General features: G+C 44.7%; 1 protein-coding gene across 1 annotated transcript in view; it reads right to left on the bottom strand.

Annotated features, from left to right (window-relative positions):
- The window catches only part of LOC129863615 (collagen alpha-1(I) chain-like), a 35,517-nt gene that overhangs the window by 8,299 nt on the left and 6,575 nt on the right, over positions 1 to 20,643 (bottom strand). The window contains exons 6-40 of the mRNA XM_055935729.1: positions 19,321 to 19,392; positions 18,653 to 18,697; positions 18,169 to 18,222; positions 17,709 to 17,762; positions 15,510 to 15,563; positions 14,773 to 14,826; positions 14,455 to 14,508; positions 14,324 to 14,368; positions 13,348 to 13,401; positions 13,013 to 13,057; positions 12,839 to 12,892; positions 11,883 to 11,981; positions 11,574 to 11,618; positions 11,036 to 11,134; positions 10,498 to 10,551; positions 10,062 to 10,169; positions 9,654 to 9,707; positions 8,392 to 8,490; positions 7,817 to 7,870; positions 7,491 to 7,589; positions 7,218 to 7,271; positions 6,973 to 7,026; positions 6,761 to 6,814; positions 6,585 to 6,638; positions 6,264 to 6,308; positions 5,592 to 5,690; positions 5,027 to 5,242; positions 3,833 to 3,886; positions 3,471 to 3,524; positions 3,236 to 3,343; positions 2,812 to 2,865; positions 2,598 to 2,651; positions 2,273 to 2,434; positions 900 to 1,007; positions 60 to 221 (exon numbers count right to left, since the gene is read on the bottom strand). Of these exons, the coding sequence (XP_055791704.1) occupies positions 60 to 221; positions 900 to 1,007; positions 2,273 to 2,434; positions 2,598 to 2,651; positions 2,812 to 2,865; positions 3,236 to 3,343; positions 3,471 to 3,524; positions 3,833 to 3,886; positions 5,027 to 5,242; positions 5,592 to 5,690; positions 6,264 to 6,308; positions 6,585 to 6,638; positions 6,761 to 6,814; positions 6,973 to 7,026; positions 7,218 to 7,271; positions 7,491 to 7,589; positions 7,817 to 7,870; positions 8,392 to 8,490; positions 9,654 to 9,707; positions 10,062 to 10,169; positions 10,498 to 10,551; positions 11,036 to 11,134; positions 11,574 to 11,618; positions 11,883 to 11,981; positions 12,839 to 12,892; positions 13,013 to 13,057; positions 13,348 to 13,401; positions 14,324 to 14,368; positions 14,455 to 14,508; positions 14,773 to 14,826; positions 15,510 to 15,563; positions 17,709 to 17,762; positions 18,169 to 18,222; positions 18,653 to 18,697; positions 19,321 to 19,392 (2,628 nt within the window). The remainder of the gene's footprint in view (positions 1 to 59; positions 222 to 899; positions 1,008 to 2,272; positions 2,435 to 2,597; positions 2,652 to 2,811; positions 2,866 to 3,235; positions 3,344 to 3,470; positions 3,525 to 3,832; positions 3,887 to 5,026; positions 5,243 to 5,591; positions 5,691 to 6,263; positions 6,309 to 6,584; positions 6,639 to 6,760; positions 6,815 to 6,972; positions 7,027 to 7,217; positions 7,272 to 7,490; positions 7,590 to 7,816; positions 7,871 to 8,391; positions 8,491 to 9,653; positions 9,708 to 10,061; positions 10,170 to 10,497; positions 10,552 to 11,035; positions 11,135 to 11,573; positions 11,619 to 11,882; positions 11,982 to 12,838; positions 12,893 to 13,012; positions 13,058 to 13,347; positions 13,402 to 14,323; positions 14,369 to 14,454; positions 14,509 to 14,772; positions 14,827 to 15,509; positions 15,564 to 17,708; positions 17,763 to 18,168; positions 18,223 to 18,652; positions 18,698 to 19,320; positions 19,393 to 20,643) is intronic.

Below are 20,643 nucleotides of genomic sequence, written 5' to 3'. Positions count from 1 at the left end.
GTTGTTTATAACAACAGTGTCATGGAAGAGTAAGACATGGTTTGATAGTAGAGGCTTACCTTGGGACCAGGGGGTCCATCGCGACCGGCAACACCATCGTGACCAGTGGAACCCTCACGACCAGCCTCACCGGGTGCACCAGACAGGCCAGGGGGTCCCATGGGGCCAGGGGATCCACGCTCACCGACGGGGCCGCCAGGTCCCTGCTTACCAGGCTCCCCCTGAGAGAGGACAATGGGCAGCTCAAGGGTTAAGACTCTTAAGATTTGGAAGTAGAGACAAAGAAAGCCATGAGAAAACTTAAGCATGAAGGATCTGATGGACTTTTTGTGTGAAAAATAATGAAGCTGATTTGAGTTGTGAGGTAACACTTTTGATAGAAGTTAAGAGTTAAATACATTTTTAGTCATTTGGCAGATGCTCTTATCCAGAGCGTCTTACAGGAGCAATTAGGTTGAAGTGCCTTGCTTTTGATCTCCTAGTGGCGCAGCGGTCTAAGGCACAATGCGAGAGGCGTCACTACAGACCCTGGTTCGTTCCCAGGCTGTGTCACAACTGGCCGTGATCGGGAGTCCCATTGGGAGGCACACAATTGGCCCAGCATCGTCCGGGTTAGGGGAGGGTTTGGCCGGGGGGGAGGGGGGGGGGGGGGTAGGCCGTCATTGTAAATAAGAATTTGTTCTTAACTGACTTGCCTAGTTAAATAAAAAATACATTAAAAAAGGACATATCAACAGAATTTTCACCTAGTCAGCTCAGGGATTCAAACAAGCGACCTTTCGGTTACTGGCCCAACATTCTTAACCGCTAGGCTACCTGCCGCTCCTACATAGCTACTTGATGCCCTTAAATAGTAACATGTCGAGTGGGGTGGGGGTGCTGTTGATGGGAACACTCACAGCTTGTCCTGGAACTCCTGGGCTACCGCTGGTTCCCCTTCCTCCTGGGCCCCCCACAATACCACGCTGTCCAGCAATACCTCCGGGTCCGGGGGTTCCTGGGGCTCCCTGCAGAAAAAGAACAGATCGAGGCAAAGATGACATATTCTTCAATGCAGCAGGGACAACCAGAACAATCATATATAAAGGGATTCATCACCATGGTTTAAACTTTACTATATGCATAAAGTTTATGTAGCATTACATATTTGGATGTATTAATTTATATATTTGTATTATTATTAAACATTCCATCTAGTTCTTTAAATTATTTGTCTTTTTTTCATATTGTTGTTTTGTTTCGTAATGCTGGGAAACATATAAACATATAATAATATAATTATAATATAACAGCCCTTCATCCCTTCATCCTTCAGCACTTCATCCCTTCAGCCCTTCATCACTTCAGCCCTTCATCCTTCAGCCCTTCAGCCCTTCATCCCTTCATCCATTGAGCCCTTCAGCCTTTCATCCCTTCATCCTTCAGCACTTCATCCCTTCAGCCCTTCATCACTTCAGCCCTTCAGCCCTTCATCCCTTCATCCCTTCATCCCTTCAGCCCTTCATCCATTCAGCCCTTCAGCCCTTCAGCCTTTCATCCCTTCAGCCTTTCATCCCTTCAGCCCTTCATCCCTTCAGCCCTTCATCCCTTCATCCCTTCAGCCCTTCATCCCCTCAGCTCTTCATCCCCTCAGCTCTTCATCCCCTCATCCCTTCAGCCCTTCATCCCTTCAGCCCTTCATCCCTTCATCCCTTCAGCCCTTCATCCCTTCAGCCTTTCATCCCTTCATCCCTTCATCCCTTCAGCCCTTCATCCCTTCATCCCTTCAGCCTTTCATCCCTTCATCCCTTCATCCCTTCAGCCCTTCAGCCCTTCATCCCTTCAGCCCTTCAGCCTTTCATGCCTTCAGCCCTTCATCCCTTCAGCTCTTCAGCCCTTCAGCCCTTCAGCCTTTCATCCCTTCAGCCCTTCATCCCTTCAGCCCTTCATCCCTTCAGCCCTTCATCCCTTCAGCCCTTCATCCCCTCAGCTCTTCAGCCCTTCATCCCCTCAGCTCTTCAGCCCTTCATCCCTTCAGCCCTTCATCCCTTCAGCTCTTCATCACCTCAGCCCTTCAGCCCTTCAGCTCTTCATCCCTTCATCCTTGATGTGTTGCTCTGTTTACTACTTTGTTTATTGCTGTTGTTGTTGTTTATTTATTGTTGTTGTTTATTTGTTTATTATTGTTGTTTATGTGTGTATTGTTGTTGTTTAGTTGTTTATTGCTGTTGTTGTTTATTTGTTTATTGTTGTTGTTGTTTATATGTTTATATGTTTATTGCTCTGTACTTACCATTGGGCCATCATTACCCTTGGCTCCAGATTGTCCTGAGGGTCCTGGGGGTCCGGCGGCTCCAGCCTCACCGGGGCGACCAGCGTGACCAGTTTCACCACGTCCACCCCTCTGTCCCTCTTTACCAGAGGGGCCGGGGGGGCCTGGGGGTCCGGGGGCTCCCTGAAAACATTTAGGAGATGAGGGTAGTTTGTTTAGAGCAAATCTTTTAAGTATTTCAATATGTGAGTTAAAGATTTTTAACTTGAAAAGCTAAACTTGACATGTTTCAGTGTGGATGAATGATAGATTGGTGATATATGAAGTGTTACAAAGGTGACCTTACACTTCCACCAGGAGGGCCAACTCTTCCACCAGGACCAGGCATACCAGAAGCACCCTACAGACATGATCACACACACACAAACACACACACACACACACAGAGGAATACAGAACAGCTTTCTTAAAAAAACATACTTTACATTTTTATTCAGTTAAAATAAATGAAAACTAGTGTTGTTATGAATGATGTGAGGATTTGAGTTTAGAGTTCTTACAGGGGGCCCAGGGGCACCACGAGTTCCTTTAGTACCAGCATTACCAGCAGGACCCTGAGGACACAAACATCAGGGAGTTAGGCCATAAAAAATCTATAAAGGACACATGACAATAAATACATGTCCTGAACACTGATGGTCACATCACCGAGTCAGTCCTCAACACCTTCTAATGGTGAGAGACAATTTCAGCCGGTCACTGGATTACAGTACATTAAGGATATACAAGGGTGGCCTGTTAGCCAAAAGTAACTTGTACTATATATCTGCAAACTATTCCTGAATTGGTTGATTCAGGAACAAACAGCAAACAGCTAAATGTATATTTCTTGCTTTCTTGGAGATTTGAGATTTGAGCTTGTAGTTCAATCAAATCTGTCGGTTCAGGAGTTAAAGCTGATAGGACAGCCTCAGACAGCCATACCTGAGGTCCAGGAGCACCAACCGGTCCACCGGGCCCAGGAGCACCAGCATCACCTTTGGGGCCGTTGTTACCAGTCTCTCCCTTGTTGCCAGGCTGACCATCAGCACCCTGATCAAGGAGGGAGGAGAAGAACGGACGGGTCAGGGCTGGGTTATAGGATTCCACCTGGAAACAGAACTGTGACCAGCTTCAGAGTGTTCTGGACTGGACCAGACTGGGTGATGATGTTACTCACAGGGGGTCCAGCGAATCCAGCAGGTCCAGGGGCACCATGCTCACCACGCTCACCCTGGAGGATTATGGGTAGAAAACACATAGGGTCAGAGGTTGGGAATGAAAAAATGATACAGAAACAAGCAGAATGTACTTTGTGCAGTGTGATGAAGAGAAATGGCGTGCCATCAATGTGCTTTGATCAGTGTGATGAAGAGAAATGGCGTGCCATCAATGTGCTTTGATCAGTGTGATGAAGAGAAATGGCGTGCCATCAATGTGCTTTGATCAGTGTGATGAAGAGAAATGGCGTGCCATCAATGTGTGCATTACACCGCTGTCATAAGCAGGTGAACATGTAGTATGTCATTGGAAGTTACTCACAGGGGAACCGCGACCTCCAGCGGGACCAGGGGGGCCGCCAAGACCACCCTCACCCTAACACAGAGAGAAAAAGAGGAGGGAGAGGAGGGGAGAGGAGAGAGAGGAGAGAGAGGAGGGAGAGGAGGGGAGAGGAGAGAGAGGAGGGGAGAGGAGAGAGAGGAGGGGAGAGGAGAGAGAGGAGGGGAGAGGAGAGAGAAGAGAGAGAGGAGGGAGAGGAGGGGAGAGGAGAGAGAGGAGGGAGAGGAGGGGAGAGGAGAGAGAGGAGGGAGAGGAGGGGAGAGGAGAGAGAGGAGGGGAGAGGAGAGAGAGGAGAGAGAGGAGGGAGAGGAGGGGAGAGGAGAGAGAGGAGGGGAGAGGAGAGAGAGGAGAGAGAGGAGGGGAGAGGAGAGAGAGGAGGGGAGAGGAGAGAGAAGAGAAAGAGGAGAGAGAGGAGGGGAGAGGAGAGAGGAGAAAGAGGAGGTAGAGGAGGGAGAGGAGGGGAGAGGAGAGAGAGGAGAGAGAGGAGAGAGAGGGGAAAGAGGAGGTAGAGGAGGGAGAGGAGGGGAGAGGAGAGAGGAGAAAGAGGAGGTAGAGGAGGGAGAGGAGGGAGAGGAGGGGAAAGGAGAGAGAGGAGAGATAGGAGGTAGAGGAGAGAGAGGAGAGAGAGGGGAGAGGAGAGAGAGGAGAAAGAGGAGGTAGAGGAGGTAGAGGAGGGAGAGGAGGGGAGAGGAGAGAGAGGAGAGAGAGGAGAGAGAGGAGGGGAGAGGAGAGAGAGGAGAAAGAGGAGGTAGAGGAGGTAGAGGAGGGAGAGGAGGGGAGAGGAGAGAGAGGAGAGAAAGGAGAGAGAGGAGGGGAGAGGAGGAGAGAGGAGAGAGGAGGGGAGAGGAGAGAGGAGGGGAGAGGAGGGGAGAGGATAGAGGAGGGGAGAACTATCTCATATTTCAATGAAGATTTACCAAAACAATCCTACACATCAAGGCTGTAGCTACACAGTAGTTGTTTCTACACATCAAGGCTGTAGCTACACAGTAGTTGTTTCAACACATCAAGGCTGTAGCTACACAGTAGTTGTTTCAACACATCAAGGCTGTAGCTACACAGTAGTTGTTTCTACACATCAAGGCTGTAGCTACACAGTAGTTGTTTCTACACATGATATTGTACCGTTTACTGGGCAATCAAACTGTTTCAATCCAAACAGCTTTTTGCACTTACCTTCTCTCCATGAGCACCAGTGGGTCCGGGGGGTCCGATGGGTCCAGTCATACCACGCATGCCGTCTTTTCCTGGGCCACCGTCGGCTCCCTTGGGGCCACCATCACCTCGTTCTCCCTTGGCACCGGAGTTGCCACCTGAACCACGCTCTCCGGGCATTCCTTGCAGACCTGGGGCTCCCATACCGCCAGGGGCACCAGCAACTCCAGTCTCACCCTGGACAGAGATGGTAGACAGAGAAACATTAAACCAATAGAGATGGTAGACAGACTCACATGAAACCGCATTGTACCGCATTGAAATCGCATTGTACCAAAATAATATATTTACAAAAAGGAACAGAGATGGTAGACAGAGAGACACACATTAAACCTCCTTTTGCTCTGTGCCAAAATAATATATGTACAAAAATATTTGTTGCGGTGCAAAAATAAATAAGAAAAGGACAAATGATATGGTTGTATAGGGCCTAATGTAATTCTCAGTCCTAGGATCAACATAAGGACCAACTGAATTATTTAATCAATGATGTCATCTGTATCTGTGTTCTCCAGTGTTCTCTTACCCTAGCACCATCGTTACCAGGAGAACCATTAGGTCCACGGGGTCCAGAGGGGCCGACAGAGCCGATGCCACCACGCTCACCTGGGAAACCTCTGTCACCCTTAGGACATAGAAAAAAAGGGAGGAAAGGAGTAGGAGAGGAGAAGAGCAGAGGAGAGGAGGATGATAAGAGGGGAGGAGATGAGGAGAAGAGGGGATGAGATGAGGGGAGGAGAGGAGGAAGAGAAGAGGGGATGAGATGAGGTGAGGAAAGGAGGAGGAGAAGAGGGGATGAGATGAGGGGAGGAGAGGAGAGGAGAGGAGGAGGAGAAGAGGGGAGGAGACAAGGAGGAGAGGAGGAGAGGAGGAGGAGAAGGGGGAAGGAGATGAGGGGAGGAGAGGAGGAGGAGAAGAGCGGAGGAGATGAGGGAAGGAGAGGAGGAGGAGAAGAGGGGAGGAGACAAGGAGGAGAAGGGGGAAGGAGAGGAGGAGAAGAGGAGGAGAAGAGGGGGGAGAGGAGAAGGAGAGGAGTGGAGGAGATGAGGAGAAGAAGGGAGGAGATGAGGAGCAGAAGAGGGGAGGAGAGGAGGAGAAGATCTGTGAACATCATGTCTGTAATGCAACAGCTACTGAAGCAGGCAGCTTAGAGACAGATGCGGGGGTTCAGATCCATCTGCTGTGATGCTGTACTTACTCTGGATCCACTGGGGCCGGGACCTCCAACCTCACCAGGCACCCCCTGTGGAGCAACAGAGGAGAGGGGAGCAATCAACCAACCAATCAACCAATCAATCAAATATATTTATAGCCCTTTTTACAGCAACATTTGCCGCATAATTAAATGTATTGCTAGATAATGTCTGATTACACTTCAACAACTGCATTTGGGTAAAAACTTGCTTTCCAGCTACTTAAAGGGGTCTAATTGTTCATCAATTCAATTCAACATGTTATGGAGGGCATAGCATTACATCTAGAACCTATAGGATCTCTGTGATGGGAGGGCACTACTTACCTGATCACCAGCCTTGCCAGGCTCACCAGTAGCTCCCTGAGTTCCAGGCAGACCCTATAGGGATGATCGGAGAGGTGTGGTTGAGATTTCAGGTCAACATGTAACATCATTGGCTGCAATGTGAATATCTAGACAAGTAATGATAGCAGAGGTAAGAATGGTGGCTGGTACCCTACCTGGAATCCGTTAGGACCAGCGGGACCACCCTCTCCTTTCTCTCCTTGACCTCCCTGGAACAAAATGGTGTTTGGGTGGCTCATGAATAAATTCATACAGTATGTGTCTCAATGTTTCATTAAAAGGGACTGTACAGAATGCGTCAATGTACTGAAGATGTATGTGGCTAAATGTGCCATTCATTCTAAGAATGAGATGTGTCAAAACTTACAGCAGGGCCTTGGGGTCCGGGAGCACCAGAGTCACCATCTTTGCCAGGGGCACCCTAGAAACAAGAAGATGCCATCTATTACAAATCCAAGAACATGGACAATGATCTATTGACACAGACTTGAGATAAGTTGATTTAACATGGACAAGTCAAAACATGTTCACACAGCATACTGTATGTTACTGTATGTTACAGTTTGAATGATTGCTCCTATCTGTTTCAGGTTTTAGTATGGCTTCACTTACAACACCCCCAACAGCTCCGGCTTCTCCTCTCTCACCGGGCTTTCCACTGTCACCCTTTAGGGAAGAGACAGACGATGAGTACTCTTACTGTACATTCATATTCTACTCAGTAAGAAACACACTGAATACACCACCCCTACCACTCATTTACATGTGTTCAGTATATGAACTAGACCGACTGTGGAGTGGTGAAAATAACACATTTGTAACCACCATTTAGGAATGAAATGAATGCTTTTGTTAGTTTTTTTGTATGTTTGTTTGTTTACTCACAGCAGGTCCTTTGGGTCCGGGGAATCCCATAACTCCAGGCTGACCTCTGGATCCAGAGGAGCCTGGGGGTCCGGAACGACCATCGTTTCCAGTGATACCCTACAGGAGAGGAGGATCACACAGCCTATCAAAGGGTATGGTGCTCTCCTGACTGAACCAACACAATTATTGTTCGACTTTCTACTGTAGACCAAGGAAGGTGGAGGTCAAAACATGTTATTCCTCTCGATAATGTTCTCTTGCCCATATAGTTTATTATATACATAGTAATAATATAGTAATTAGGTATGCATTGAGTTTGTGGTGAATAGGTCAGTAGTACTTACAGCAGGGCCAACTTTCCCATCGGGGCCAGGGCTGCCAGGGCTACCAGTCATACCCTACAAGCAAGCAGGGAGAGAAGAGCACACATTAGATCAAACCAAACCAAAGTTTATTGTCACATACACATTTTAGCAAATGTTATAGCGGGTGTTATAGCGGGTGTTATAGCAGATGTTATAGCTGTTGTTAAAGTGGGTGTAATATCGGGTGTTATAGTAGGTGTTACAGCAGGTGTTATAGCAGATGTTATAGTGAGTGTTAAAGCGGGTGTTATAGCGGGTGTTATAGAGGGTGTTATAGCGGGTTTATAGCGGGTGTTAGTGGGTGTTATAGTGGGTGTTATAGCCGATGTTATAGTGGGTGTTATAGCGGGTGTTATAGCGAGAGAGAGAGAGAGAGAGAGAGATAGAGGTGTTATAGTGGGTGTTATAGCGAGAGAGAGAGAGAGAGAGAGAGAGAGAGAGAGAGAGAGAGAGAGAGAGAGAGAGAGAGAGAGAGAGAGAGAGAGAGAGAGCGAGAGAGAGAGAGAGAGAGAGAGAGAGAGAGAGAGAGAGAGATGTGAACAGGTGACACTCACCTTGGATCCAGGCATGCCAGGCTCCCCGGGGCGACCAGCCTCACCAGTGGCACCTTGGGCTCCCATTGGTCCATTGGCTCCACGCTCACCAGGGCCACCCTATCACATGGGGAGGTTAATTGGTGATGTCTGTGTCAAGTTTTGATAGGCAAGCATTATGGTCAGCTTCAGGGCTTAGAGATGAAATAGTGCTCTGTGAGGGTAACCAAGCCACCAAGACACATTCAGTGAGCATATTTAAAGCTACAATCTGCAGTTGTTACATCCATTTTTTGATTTATAAATGAATGATATATACCCATTGTGTCACGTTCCTGACCTTATTTTCCTTTGTTTAGCTTTGTTTAGTTGGTCAGGACGTGAGCTGGGTGGGCAGTCTATGTTATGTGTTTCTATGTTTAGGTTCATTGGTAATTAGCCTTATATAGTTCTCAATCAGGGACAGGTGTTTGACGTTTCCTCTGATTGAGAACCATATAAAGGGAGGCTGTTCACACCGTTTGTTTGTGGGTGATTGTCTTCTGTGTCAGTGTATGTACCACACGGGACTGTTTCGTTTGTCTAGTCTGTTCCTGTTCGTGCGTTCTTCGTGTTCTGTAAGTTCTCATGTTCAGGTCGGTCTACGTCATTTATTGTTTTGTAATTTCTCAAGTGTGCTTCGTGTTCGTCTTGTTTAAATAAATTCATTATGTATTCCACACAAGCTGCGTTTTGGTCCGATCCATGCTCCTCCTCAGACGAGGAGGAGAACAACCGTTACACATTGATTCTTGAAGAATATAACTTGAATATAACTTGCCTCATGCGCTTAGTTCAACGGAACGCAAAAATATTCCAATGTTTGTAAACAATGTAAAGGTAAACCAACACTGTATAGCCTCAAAACATGGTTAAAACTATGATTTAATATCGTGGAGAGTCAGCCCATGCATCCATGTCTATGAATTGGAAAGTGGTTATATTTCTCCAGGCCCATCCCTCAGCTTTTTACCAAAACAGAGGCGGTCTGTCGGCATTGTTGTTGTTGTTTCAATTAAGGATTCTAGCTTCAAGGATAAGGATGTTTTTGCTCATCGGCTGAATTTAATTTGGTTCAATACAATGTTCTGCTTTGAAGCTTCCAATGCCTCTTGGCAATTTCATGTATGGCCTAACATGGTCAAAACACCAGGGGTCATGTTTCTTCACATGGACTTTATAGTTTACTGTTCAACTATTACTGTCATTATTATTATTATTATTATATTGGACAATTGACTCACCTTGCCACCGGCAGCTCCATCAGAGCCGGGGAAACCACGCATACCAGGCATACCCTGTTGGAAGAAACAGGACCGACACACTGTATTACACAGTGGACCATGGCACAGGCACACCATATCACAAAGTCAAGGCTTGACTGACAATCAGTGTCCCCTGGGAATGAAAGGTATTCTATGCACATGGTCTAGTATAGACCGGTGACTGAGGCTCTGATGGTTGGTTGTTGCTTTTTCATATTCGAAAATCTATATGGTCATTTACAGAACTCATATGGAGATAACAAAACACAACTTTAAAACGAATCTGTCTGTGTAGGGACATAGTTCTTATGAGTAGGGGCACATCAGAGAAGGGGTATCTGACATGGAAGAAGGGGGCTGAGGGGTCGCGGGGGGGGGGTAACGTACACGCTCCCCAGGGGGTCCAACACCACCAGCTCCACCAGGCTCACCACGGGCACCTCTCTTTCCCTCCTCCCCAGATGGGCCGGGGGGGCCGCCAGGACCAGAAGAACCCTGGTTTGAAAAAGAGGAGGAAGGGATAGAGTCAGACCTGTAGTGAACTCACCTGTCTAACAATACCTCCAGAAGAAGTACCTCCAGAAGAAACAGGTGTCTATCCCTGGGTTAGAGACCTGTGGTCCGGTTTCCCAGACACAGATTAGTATAATCCTGGACAAAAAACCTATGTCATTGGAGAATCTCCAGTGAACATGATTTTTGGTCCACAACTGGGCTTGCTTAATCTATGTCCCGGAAATCAGCACTAAATGTTTTGAGACATGGTCAGCTGCTTGTTAAATAAATATTTCCATAAGTTATAAATAAGGGCGGTCCAACTTACAGGCTCTCCCTTTACACCGGGCTCTCCCTTGGAGCCTTGGGCTCCTTGCTCACCCTGTAGGGAAAACAAACAAATCACATCAGCACTGGAGGTTGGTGGCACCTTAATTGTGGAGGATGGCTCATGGTAATGGCTGGAGCGGAATAGGTGGAATGGTATCAAATACATCAAACATGGTTTCCATGTGTTTGATGCCATTCCTTTTGCTCCATTCCAGCCATTATTATGAGCCGTCCTCCCCTCAGCCGCCTCCACTGCACATCAGCTAACACTCACCACTAATTCCTGGTCCATATACACATCACAAAATGGAGTGTAGTGCTACACACGTTTAATTGTTTTTACACATCCATAGATATGCATTAAATGACTGTGTTCTATTGAATTCTGTGTAGTATCAATTTACAAAGCAATACTCACCACCACTGCTTGATGAAAACAGCCCAAGCACATCACAAAATGGACTAGTGCTGCAAACTTATACATGAAATGCTATTTGATCAATTTACTAGATAGTGATCGTAACAGTGGTACTCACATGGTTACCCTTGGGGCCGGGGCCACCACCAGCTCCGGGAGGTCCAGCAGGGCCACGGGATCCTGGGAAACCAGGAGCACCAGAGATACCAACAGCACCCTATGGGATGGACAAGAGAACACACACGTTAATGCACCAACACCCGTTTGCATGCACATACTACAGTCTTAATGGCTTTCTACATACTACAGTCTTAATGGCTTTCTACATACTACAGTCTTAATGGCTTTCTACATACTACAGTCTTAATGGCTTTCTACATACTACAGTCTTAATGGCTTTCTACATACTACAGTCTTAATGGCTTTCTACATACTACAGTCTTAATGGCTTTCTACATACTACAGTCTTAATGGCTTTCTACATACTACAGTCTTAATGGCTTTCTACATACTACAGTCTTAATGGCTTTGCATAGAAGCATCTACTAAATGGCATTTATTATCATTAGTATATTACGTATAGTATTACCAGTGTTCATTTGAACATAATCAATCATAGATCTTCAGATAGATGTATCCACAAGACTCATACTTACAGTGGCACCCTTGCCTCCTGACTGTCCATCACTTCCGGGGGCACCCTGTTTGGTTACAGGAAAAGAGCGGGAAAGAGAGGGGGGGACATTATATTACAGTAAACTTCAGGGGTCAGAGGTTAAACGGTGCACTATGAGGGTAAACATACGCATATACACATATATAAGGATAAAGACCTATATAAGGATAATGACCTATATAAATATAATGATATATAAGCATATATAAGATAAGGACTTACAAGGACAAGCAACCAGGACAAATAATAATATAAGCATTTAAGGGCAACCATGCACAACAGTACTCACAGAGGGTCCAGCAGCACCAGCGGGTCCAGGGTTACCGGGCTCTCCACGGGATCCTTGGGGTCCGTCTGAGCCACGGCCTCCCTGAGGACCGGTCTCTCCCTAAAGGGGGCAGCAGAGAGGACATTAGGAGGGTGCTGGATGATCACATTCTTTGAAACTGATGTTATCATCTCTCTGCGTGTGTGTGAGGGGGGAGGTTTTGTGTGTGTGTGTGTGTGTGTGTGTGTGTGTGTGTGTGTGTGTGTGTGTGTGTGTGTGTGTGTGTGTGTGTGTGTGTGTGTGTGTGTGTGTGTGTGTGTGTGTGTGAGTGTGTGAGTGTAGGAATATAATTAATCATTGTTCGTTTTTATGTGTTATGTTTATATTATTCCCATTGAGTACAATTTCAGTTTTTCACTCCTCCACTGTTTCCTCTCTAATAGAGATCTGTACATTACAGTAGTCTCCCACTGTTTCCTCTCTAATAGAGATCTGTACATTACAGTAGTCTCTCACTGTTTCCTCTCTAATAGAGGTCTGTACATTACAGTAGTCTCCCACTGTTTCCTCTCTAATAGAGATCTGTACATTACAGTAGTCTCTCACTGTTTCCTCTCTAATAGAGGTCTGTACATTACAGTAGTCTACAGTAAAGGGACAGGACGGAGGTGTTCCACGAGGTCATCATATGCCATCTGGTGGCCACTACCTGTATCAGATCAGGTTCTCAATCTGTGTCACAATTCTCTACCCTTCTGCCCTAAGTCTGCACTTGTTCACTTCCCTTCATGGATTTGAGAGGAAAGGACTGGCGTAAGAAATATAGGTGAAACTGGCTCTATCCAATGCTATCCAATTGAGAGAAAATTTGGAAGCAACATGTGGATTAGGTTGAGGTGTAGGGGTTTGGGGTGGGAGTTTGAGGTTTAGGGGTAGGTGTTCAGGGTTAGGGGTTTGGGGTGGGGGCTATAACATACCTTAGCTCCAGCGCCTCCGGGGAATCCAGGGGAACCAGATGGGCCAGTGGGTCCCTGAAGAGATTAAATAAACATTATTTAGCTAACATAGTCAGGACTAACACATGGCACTGAGTGGTGTACTCTGACTTGCTACGACAGGTAGGATTAGTCACCAGTAATAAAGATACTTACAGGGGATCCAGCAGGACCAGAGTTACCATCATTACCACGGCCACCCTAGAGGAAGAGGGTATTACACTGTTATGACAATTCTTTAATAAGTATTCCAAAAGCCAGACATGGGCATGAACATCTTTAGGGATACTGCAGCAATACTTTATACTATATGACAACAAGTCACTGACTTTTCTGTGTCATTCTAGATAATGTTTGCGATATCGCTGCTATTCAGTAAAAATACATGTTTTGTCATACCCGTGGTATATGGTCTGATATACCACGGCTGTCAGCCAATCAGCATTCAGGGCTCGAACCACCCAGTTTATAATTACATTCAATTAACTTACAGAAGGGCCAGCGGGTCCGGGGCGGCCTCTCTCACCAGGGAGACCACGAGCACCCTAGGAAGAGGAAGAGTGGAAGGAAGCAGATGGAGGAAGAGAGGGAGGAAGCAAAGGGAGGAAGCAGAGAGAGGAAGAGAGGGAGGAAAGCAGAGGGACGAAGAGAGGGAGGAAGAGAAGAAGGAAGCAGAGGGAGGAAGGGAGGGAGGAAGAGAGGGAGGAAGCAGATGGAGAAAGAGAGAGAGGAAAAGAGGGAGGAAATAGAGGGATGAAGCAGAGGGAGGAAGAGAGGGATGAAGTAAAGGGAGGCAGGGAGGGAGGAAGCAGAGGGAGGAAGATAGGAAGGAAGCAGAGCGAGGAAGAGAAGGAGGAAGAGAGGGAGGACGCAGAGGGAGGAAGAGAGGCAGGAAGATAGGGAGGAAGCAGAAGGATGAAGAGAGGGAGGAAGAGAGGAAGGAAGCAGGGGAAGGAAGAGGGGGAGGAAGCAGATGGAGAAAGAGAGAGAGAGGAAGAGAGGGAGGAAGAGAGGGAGGAAGCAGAGGGAGGTAGCAGAGGAAGGAAGAGAGGGATGAAGCGAAGGGAGGAAGAGAGGGGGGAAGCAGAGAGAGGAAGAGAGGGATGAAGCAAAGGGAGGAAGAGAAGGAGGAAGAAAGGAAGGAAGCAGAGGGAGGAAGAGAAGGATGGAAGCAGAGGGAGGAAGAGAGGCAGGAAGATAGGGAGGAAGCAAAGGGAGGACGAGAGGGAGGAAGAGTGGGAGTTCAGTAAAGCTAGAGAATACAGTAATGACTAAACATTGTCAGAGGCTTGCTACTTTTACCTGACTGTAATGTTTTGTTCAGAAAACATTATTTAGTAATTACTACTACTGGAAGGCAGGTTGATGTCTTTAAAGTTCCTAAGAGTTAATGGCCTCCAATATGTTTATTGAGACAAGAGCATTACTCAAATCAAATTGTATTTGTCATATGCACAGGATACTCACCATAGCACCGGGGTTACCGCTGGATCCAGGGGAACCACCCTCTCCCTGTGGTCAGAGGGAACAGATGAGTTCTCCAGAACAGATAACGATAGACACACATTGTGATAGATATCATTAGATTGACCTCTAACCTTAGGGCCAGCTGGGCCACCATCTCCCTTGGCACCATCCATTCCATTGAAACCCTGGGAAGGAAATCAAAGAGCATTTTTTAGGTTAGGAGCCATTCTGTATGATTAAGAGTTTAATGTAGGAATGTAGTAGTGTCATGGCTGTCATATCATCATGGGAGTAGGGTGAAGTTTTCCCTAGTCGCTGTTCTTGCATCAGTTATACATTTCCGCTACTACTGTTTAGGGATAGGATTTCGGGAGCCAGCTGATCCTAGATCTGTACCTAGGGGAAACTTCACCCTGGAGCATCCTCATGTCACTCCTCCGATTACTCACTCTGTGTCCCTTGATGCCGGGGAGGCCAGGAGTTCCAGGGGTTCCACGAGCACCCTGTAGGGCAGGATAAGGAATGTTGTGGACTGGTCTTCATAACAGACATAAACCATACAGTTTCATTCTTCATGTAATGTATGTCTTTTAGTGCTGAAACTAACTTCAATTGGATTAGTAGTTATTTACTTTAATGTCCATATACTAGAATGGTTCTAATTCAACTTTAAATCCCCCCCTGTAGATACTCTACTTTACATCCCACCCTGTAGATACTCTACTTTAAATCCCACCCTGTAGGTCCTCTACTTTAAATCCCACCCTGTAGATACTCTACTTTAAATCCCACCCTGTAGATACTCTACTTTAAATCCCACCCTGTAGATACTCTACTTTAAATCCCACCCTGTAGATTCTCTACTTTAAATCCCACCCTGTAGGTACTCTACTTTAAATCCCACCCTGTAGATACTCTACTTTAAATCCCACCCTGTATATACTCTACTTTAAATCCCACCCTGTAGATACTCTACTTTACATCCCACCCTGTAGATTCTCTGCTGATATTTGGTCTGCATCTAAATAGCACCCTATTTACTATATAGTCCACTACTTTGACAAGAGCCCTGTTGGCACTACATATGGAAAAGGGAGCCATTTGGAATGCATACTTGGTATCAGAGCCAGGTCTGTTTGGATAGGAGCATCTGACCCTTGATCTATGGGGTTAAAGGGCCACTCACCTGAGGGCCGGCGGAGCCACGCTCACCGGGGCGACCAGACCTGCCAGGCTCACCCTGCAGAGGAGAGAGGAGAGCGAGGTTGATGGAGAGACAGAGAGGTCCTCTCACTGTGAACAATGCTGTGGCAAACAGTGACAATAATGTAGACGTACAAAAATGCATGAAAAAGTGATGGAAAGATTGCAAATATTATGATTAAATTACATATATATTTACAGTACCAGTCAGAAGTTTGGACACAACTACTCATTCAAGAGATTTTCTTAATTTTTTTATATTTTCTAGATGGTTGAATAATAGTGAATATATCACAACTATGAAATAACATATTTGGAATTATGTAGTAAGCAAAAAGTGTTAAACAAATCAAAATATATTTCATATATTAGATTCTTCAAAGTAGCCACCCTCTGCCTTGATGACAGCTTTTCACACTTTTGGCAATCTCTCAACCAGCTTCATGAGGTAGTCACCTGGAATGCATTTCAATTAACAGGTGTGCCTTGTTAAAAGTGAATTTGTGGAATTTCTTTCCTTCTTAATGCGTTGGAGCCAATCAGTTGTGTTGTGACAAGGTAGGGGTGGTATAAAAGAAGACAACCCTATTTGGTAAAAGACCAAGTGCATATTATGGCAAGAACAGCTCAAATAAGCAAAGAGAAATGGCAGTCCATCATTACTTTAAGTCATGAAGGTCTGTCAATGCAGAACATTTCAAGAACTTTTAAACTTTCTTCAAGTGCAATCGCAAAAACCATAAAGTGCTGTGATGAAACTGGCTCTCATGAAGACCGCCACAGGAAAGAAAGACCCAGAGTTACCTCTGCTGCAGATGATACGTTCATTAGAGTTAGCAGCCTCAGAAATTACAGCCCAAATAAATGCTTCACAGAGTTCAAGAAACAGACACATCTCAACATCAACTGTTCAAAGGAGACTACGTGAATCAGACCTTCATGGTCGAATTTATGCAAAGAAACCACTACTAAAGGACACCAATAATAAGAAGAGACTTGCTTGGGCCAAGAAACATGAGCAATGGACATTAGTCCGGTGGAAATCTGGAAATTCTGCAGCGATACACCATCCTATCTGGTTTGCGCTTAGTGGGATTATCATTTGTTTTTCAACAGGACAATGACCCAACACACCTCTAGACTGTGCAGGGACTATTTGACCAATAAGGAGAGTGATGGAGTGCTGCATCAGATGACCTGGCCTCCACATTCACCCGACTTCAACCCAATTTGATTTCTTTAACACTTTTTTGCTTACTCCATGACTCCATATGTGTTATTTCATAGTTTTGATGTCTTCACTATAATTTCTACAATGTAGAAAATAGTAAAAGTAAAGAAAACCATTGAAAGAGTAGGTGTGTCAAAACTTTTGACTGGTACTGTATATATTATGAATACAGTATGTATGTATTTATGTAATAATACATGTCAATATGCAGTGGAGGGAAATATTATGGTGTAAGTTGCAAAGGAGGAAAACTAGAGGAAGTCTACGTTAAGTTCAGTTAACTGTCTTTACTAATGATCATTGTTTCTGAGCTACAGATCTGACTAATGGAATGAGATAGAAGGAAAGCGGAGATCATATCTGACAAACTGAATGAGATAGAAGGAAAGTGGAGATCATATCTGACAAACTGAATGAGATAGAAGGAAAGTGGAGATCATATCTGACAAACTGAATGAGATAGAAGGAAAGTGGAGATCATATCTGACAAACTGAATGAGATAGAAGGAAAGTGGAGATCATATCTGACAAACTGAATGAGATAGAAGGAATGTGGAGATCATATCTGACAAACTGAATGAGATAGAAGGAAAGTGGAGATCATATCTGACAAACTGAATGAGATAGAAGGAAAGTGGAGATCATATCTGACAAACTGAATGATATAGAAGGAAAGTGGAGATCATATCTGACAAACTGAATGAGATAGAAGGAAAGTGGAGATCATATCTGACAAACTGAATGAGATAGAAGGAAAGTGGAGATCATATCTGACAAACTGAATGAGATAGAAGGAAAGTGGAGATCATATCTGACAAACTGAATGAGATAGAAGGAAAGTGGAGATCATATCTGACAAACTGAATGAGATAGAAGGAAAGTGGAGATCATATCTGACAAACTGAATGAGATAGAAGGAAAGTTAACACAAGGTAAGAAAACATAACTTACATTATCTCCGTTCTTGCCTGGGGGGCCCATTGTACCACGTTGACCCATGGGACCCTACAAGGAACAAACACGTATGAAGGGAGGTGTGTGTGTGTGTGTGTTGCTTTGTGTCAAAGGTTACTGGGGTATAGTATACATTTATTATGACTGTTATAGATCACAACTGACAGGGCTCACTGAAATATAATATACACACAAGTGTGAATAGTCAGTGTGTGTGTGTGTGTGTGTGTGTGTGTGTGTGTGTGTGTGTGTGTGTGTGTGTGTGTGTGTGTGTGTGTGTGTGTGTGTGTGTGTGTGTGTGTGTGTGTGTGTGTGTGTGTGTGTGTGTGTGTGTGTGTGTGTGTGTGTGTGTGGGAGGTGGCTACTACAACATGGTCATGGACAGGAAGTGATGCATTCAGAATGTGTGTCAGTTGATATTGATGGGCACAGGAAGTTGTAATGTTTGCATACTCACAGCACCGCCAGGCTCACCAGGCTCGCCAGGGGGGCCATGATGACCGGGGGGACCCTGGACATGAACACAGATCAGACCATATGACACAGGGTATATAAGCTATAAGACTTATTATTATAACAAATTATGGGACATTTTCCGGAAAGAAATGAATCCTAATGCTGTATGTACTAAAAGGCTTTTTCAAAGGAGATTCTCCAATGAGCATGCTTTTTAGTCCCACACTAGACTTAATCTCCGTCCGGGAAACCGGCCCTATAAGACGTACTGTTTTAAGACATAAATATACTACATTGTATACTGTAGAAATGTATGCGGAGTCTCTAAAACAAACTATAGACACATTATGGCCAGAGGGAACATGAGAATGTAGCTGCTATAATAAACACAGACGCAAATAAATGTTTATTTGTTAAAAAAAAACGAGATGAATGAGGTTGGTGTTGTTGACAACACATCAAATGACTAATGAGAGGATACTTACAGTGTTTCCTGGTGGGCCAGCGAGACCACGGGGACCCATTGGGCCCTGTTGGAAACACAACAACCAATGAATCAATGAATCCATTTGCAGCAGTACTTTACATCCTTTGATTGAGATAAAGTGATTCTGTGAGATATTGTTATCTAAAGGATAAAATAGTTGATGATTGTGAGCGATCACTACCAGAGGACTACTGCAAACCTGAAAGCATCGTACTGTTTAAGCACTAGCTTAGTATAAACTCTACTGTGTCGACAGGATCCATGATCTTCTTCAAAAACACCAATACCAATCTGGTCTGCCTGGGGTCTGGCTATGGGATTGCTTAACTCTGACATTTGTTTTGCAGATGCTTGGTAATAGACAATGGTTGGCCAGTTTTGCATTGCAGCAGTCCACATGATCTGTGTTTCATATTGTTAACATCACTGTTTTGATACGGTCTCTTATCAGGGTTCCTGAAGGGGTCTGTCTCAGCGAGAACCATTTTGGAAAAAAGTGTTTTAATTACTACTTTTATGTGCTATCCTCTGGGAATACAATGCCCATGTATATCTTGCTGTATATGTTTTTACGCAAATAAATTCAATTCAATTACATTTATCCTGGAAATGTGGCTTCACTCTCCACACTAAACAGCACAGAGGTAGAAAAAAAGCAGTTTGTACCATTGGTCCCTGTTGGGCCTGGCCGCCGCTGGATTTCTCATCATAACCGTGGTGCATCTGAGGAGAGAAGTTCTGGAGGAAAGGAAAGAAATGATCAATTTGTTTCTAAAAATAGTTAGCTTTGGATGTTTCTAAATACATACAACATAGAGATGACAAAACAACAAAATATGTTTATAACTAGTTACAACTGTTAATAACACTGTAACTCATGTTAATAACTGGTTACAACTGTTAATAACACTGTCTGTAACTCATGTTAATAACTGGTTACAACTGTTAATAACACTGTCTGTAACTCATGTTAATAACTGGTTACAACTGTTAATAACACTGTCTGTAACTCATGTTAATAACTGGTTACAACTGTTAATAACACTGTCTGTAACTCATGTTAATAACTGCTTACAACTGTTAATAACACTGTCTGTAATTCATGTTAATAACTGGTTAGAACTGTTAATAACACTGTCTGTAACTCATGTTAATAACTGCTTACAACTGTTAATAACACTGTCTGTAACTCATGTTAATAACTGGTTACAACTGTTAATAACACTGTCCGTAACTCATGTTTATAATGGGTTATAACTGTTAATAACACTGTCTGTACTGTAAGTCATGTTTATAATTGGTTTTAATTGTTAATAACACTGTCCCTAAGTCACGTTTATAATTGGTTATAATTGTTATTAACACTGTCTGTAAGTCGTGTTTATAACTGCTATAACTATTAATAACACTGTCTGTACTGTAAATCATGTTTATAATAGATTAGAACTTTTAATAACACTGTCTGTAACTCAGGGTTCTGGTCAAAAGTAGTGCACTATATAGGGAACAGGGTGCCATTTGGGATGTAGCTTTAGTCATATAGGGTAAAATAACAGCTTGCTACATCAAACAATTCATTAGAAAATAGGGTAAGTATCTACTAGTATCACTATTAAAGAGGAGGAACCTTTTCTATCTACTATCATAACAGATTTGTGGGCCTCTGTTTTCTCTTTCTAGTCCAGGGCTCTCCAACCCTGTTCGTGGAGAGCTACCATACAGTAGGTTTTCACTCCAACCCTGTTCCTGGATAGCTACCATCCTGTAGGTTTTCAATCTAACCCTGATTCTGGAGAGCGACCCTCCTGTAGGTTCTCACTCCAACCATGTTCTTGGAGAGCTACCATCCTGTAGGTTTTCACTCCAACCCTGTTCCTAGAGAGCTACCATCCTGTAGGTTCTCACTCCAACCCTGTTCCTAGAGAGCTACCATCCTGTAGGTTCTCACTCCAACCCTGTTCTTGGAGAGCTACCATCCTGTAGGGTTTC

This window comes from Salvelinus fontinalis, chromosome 1 (genome assembly GCF_029448725.1).
Source record: "Salvelinus fontinalis isolate EN_2023a chromosome 1, ASM2944872v1, whole genome shotgun sequence".
In the NCBI taxonomy this organism is placed as follows: Eukaryota; Metazoa; Chordata; class Actinopteri; order Salmoniformes; family Salmonidae; genus Salvelinus; species Salvelinus fontinalis.
Note: the sequence above shows the minus strand (reverse complement) of the source record. Positions and strands in the feature narration are given on the sequence as shown.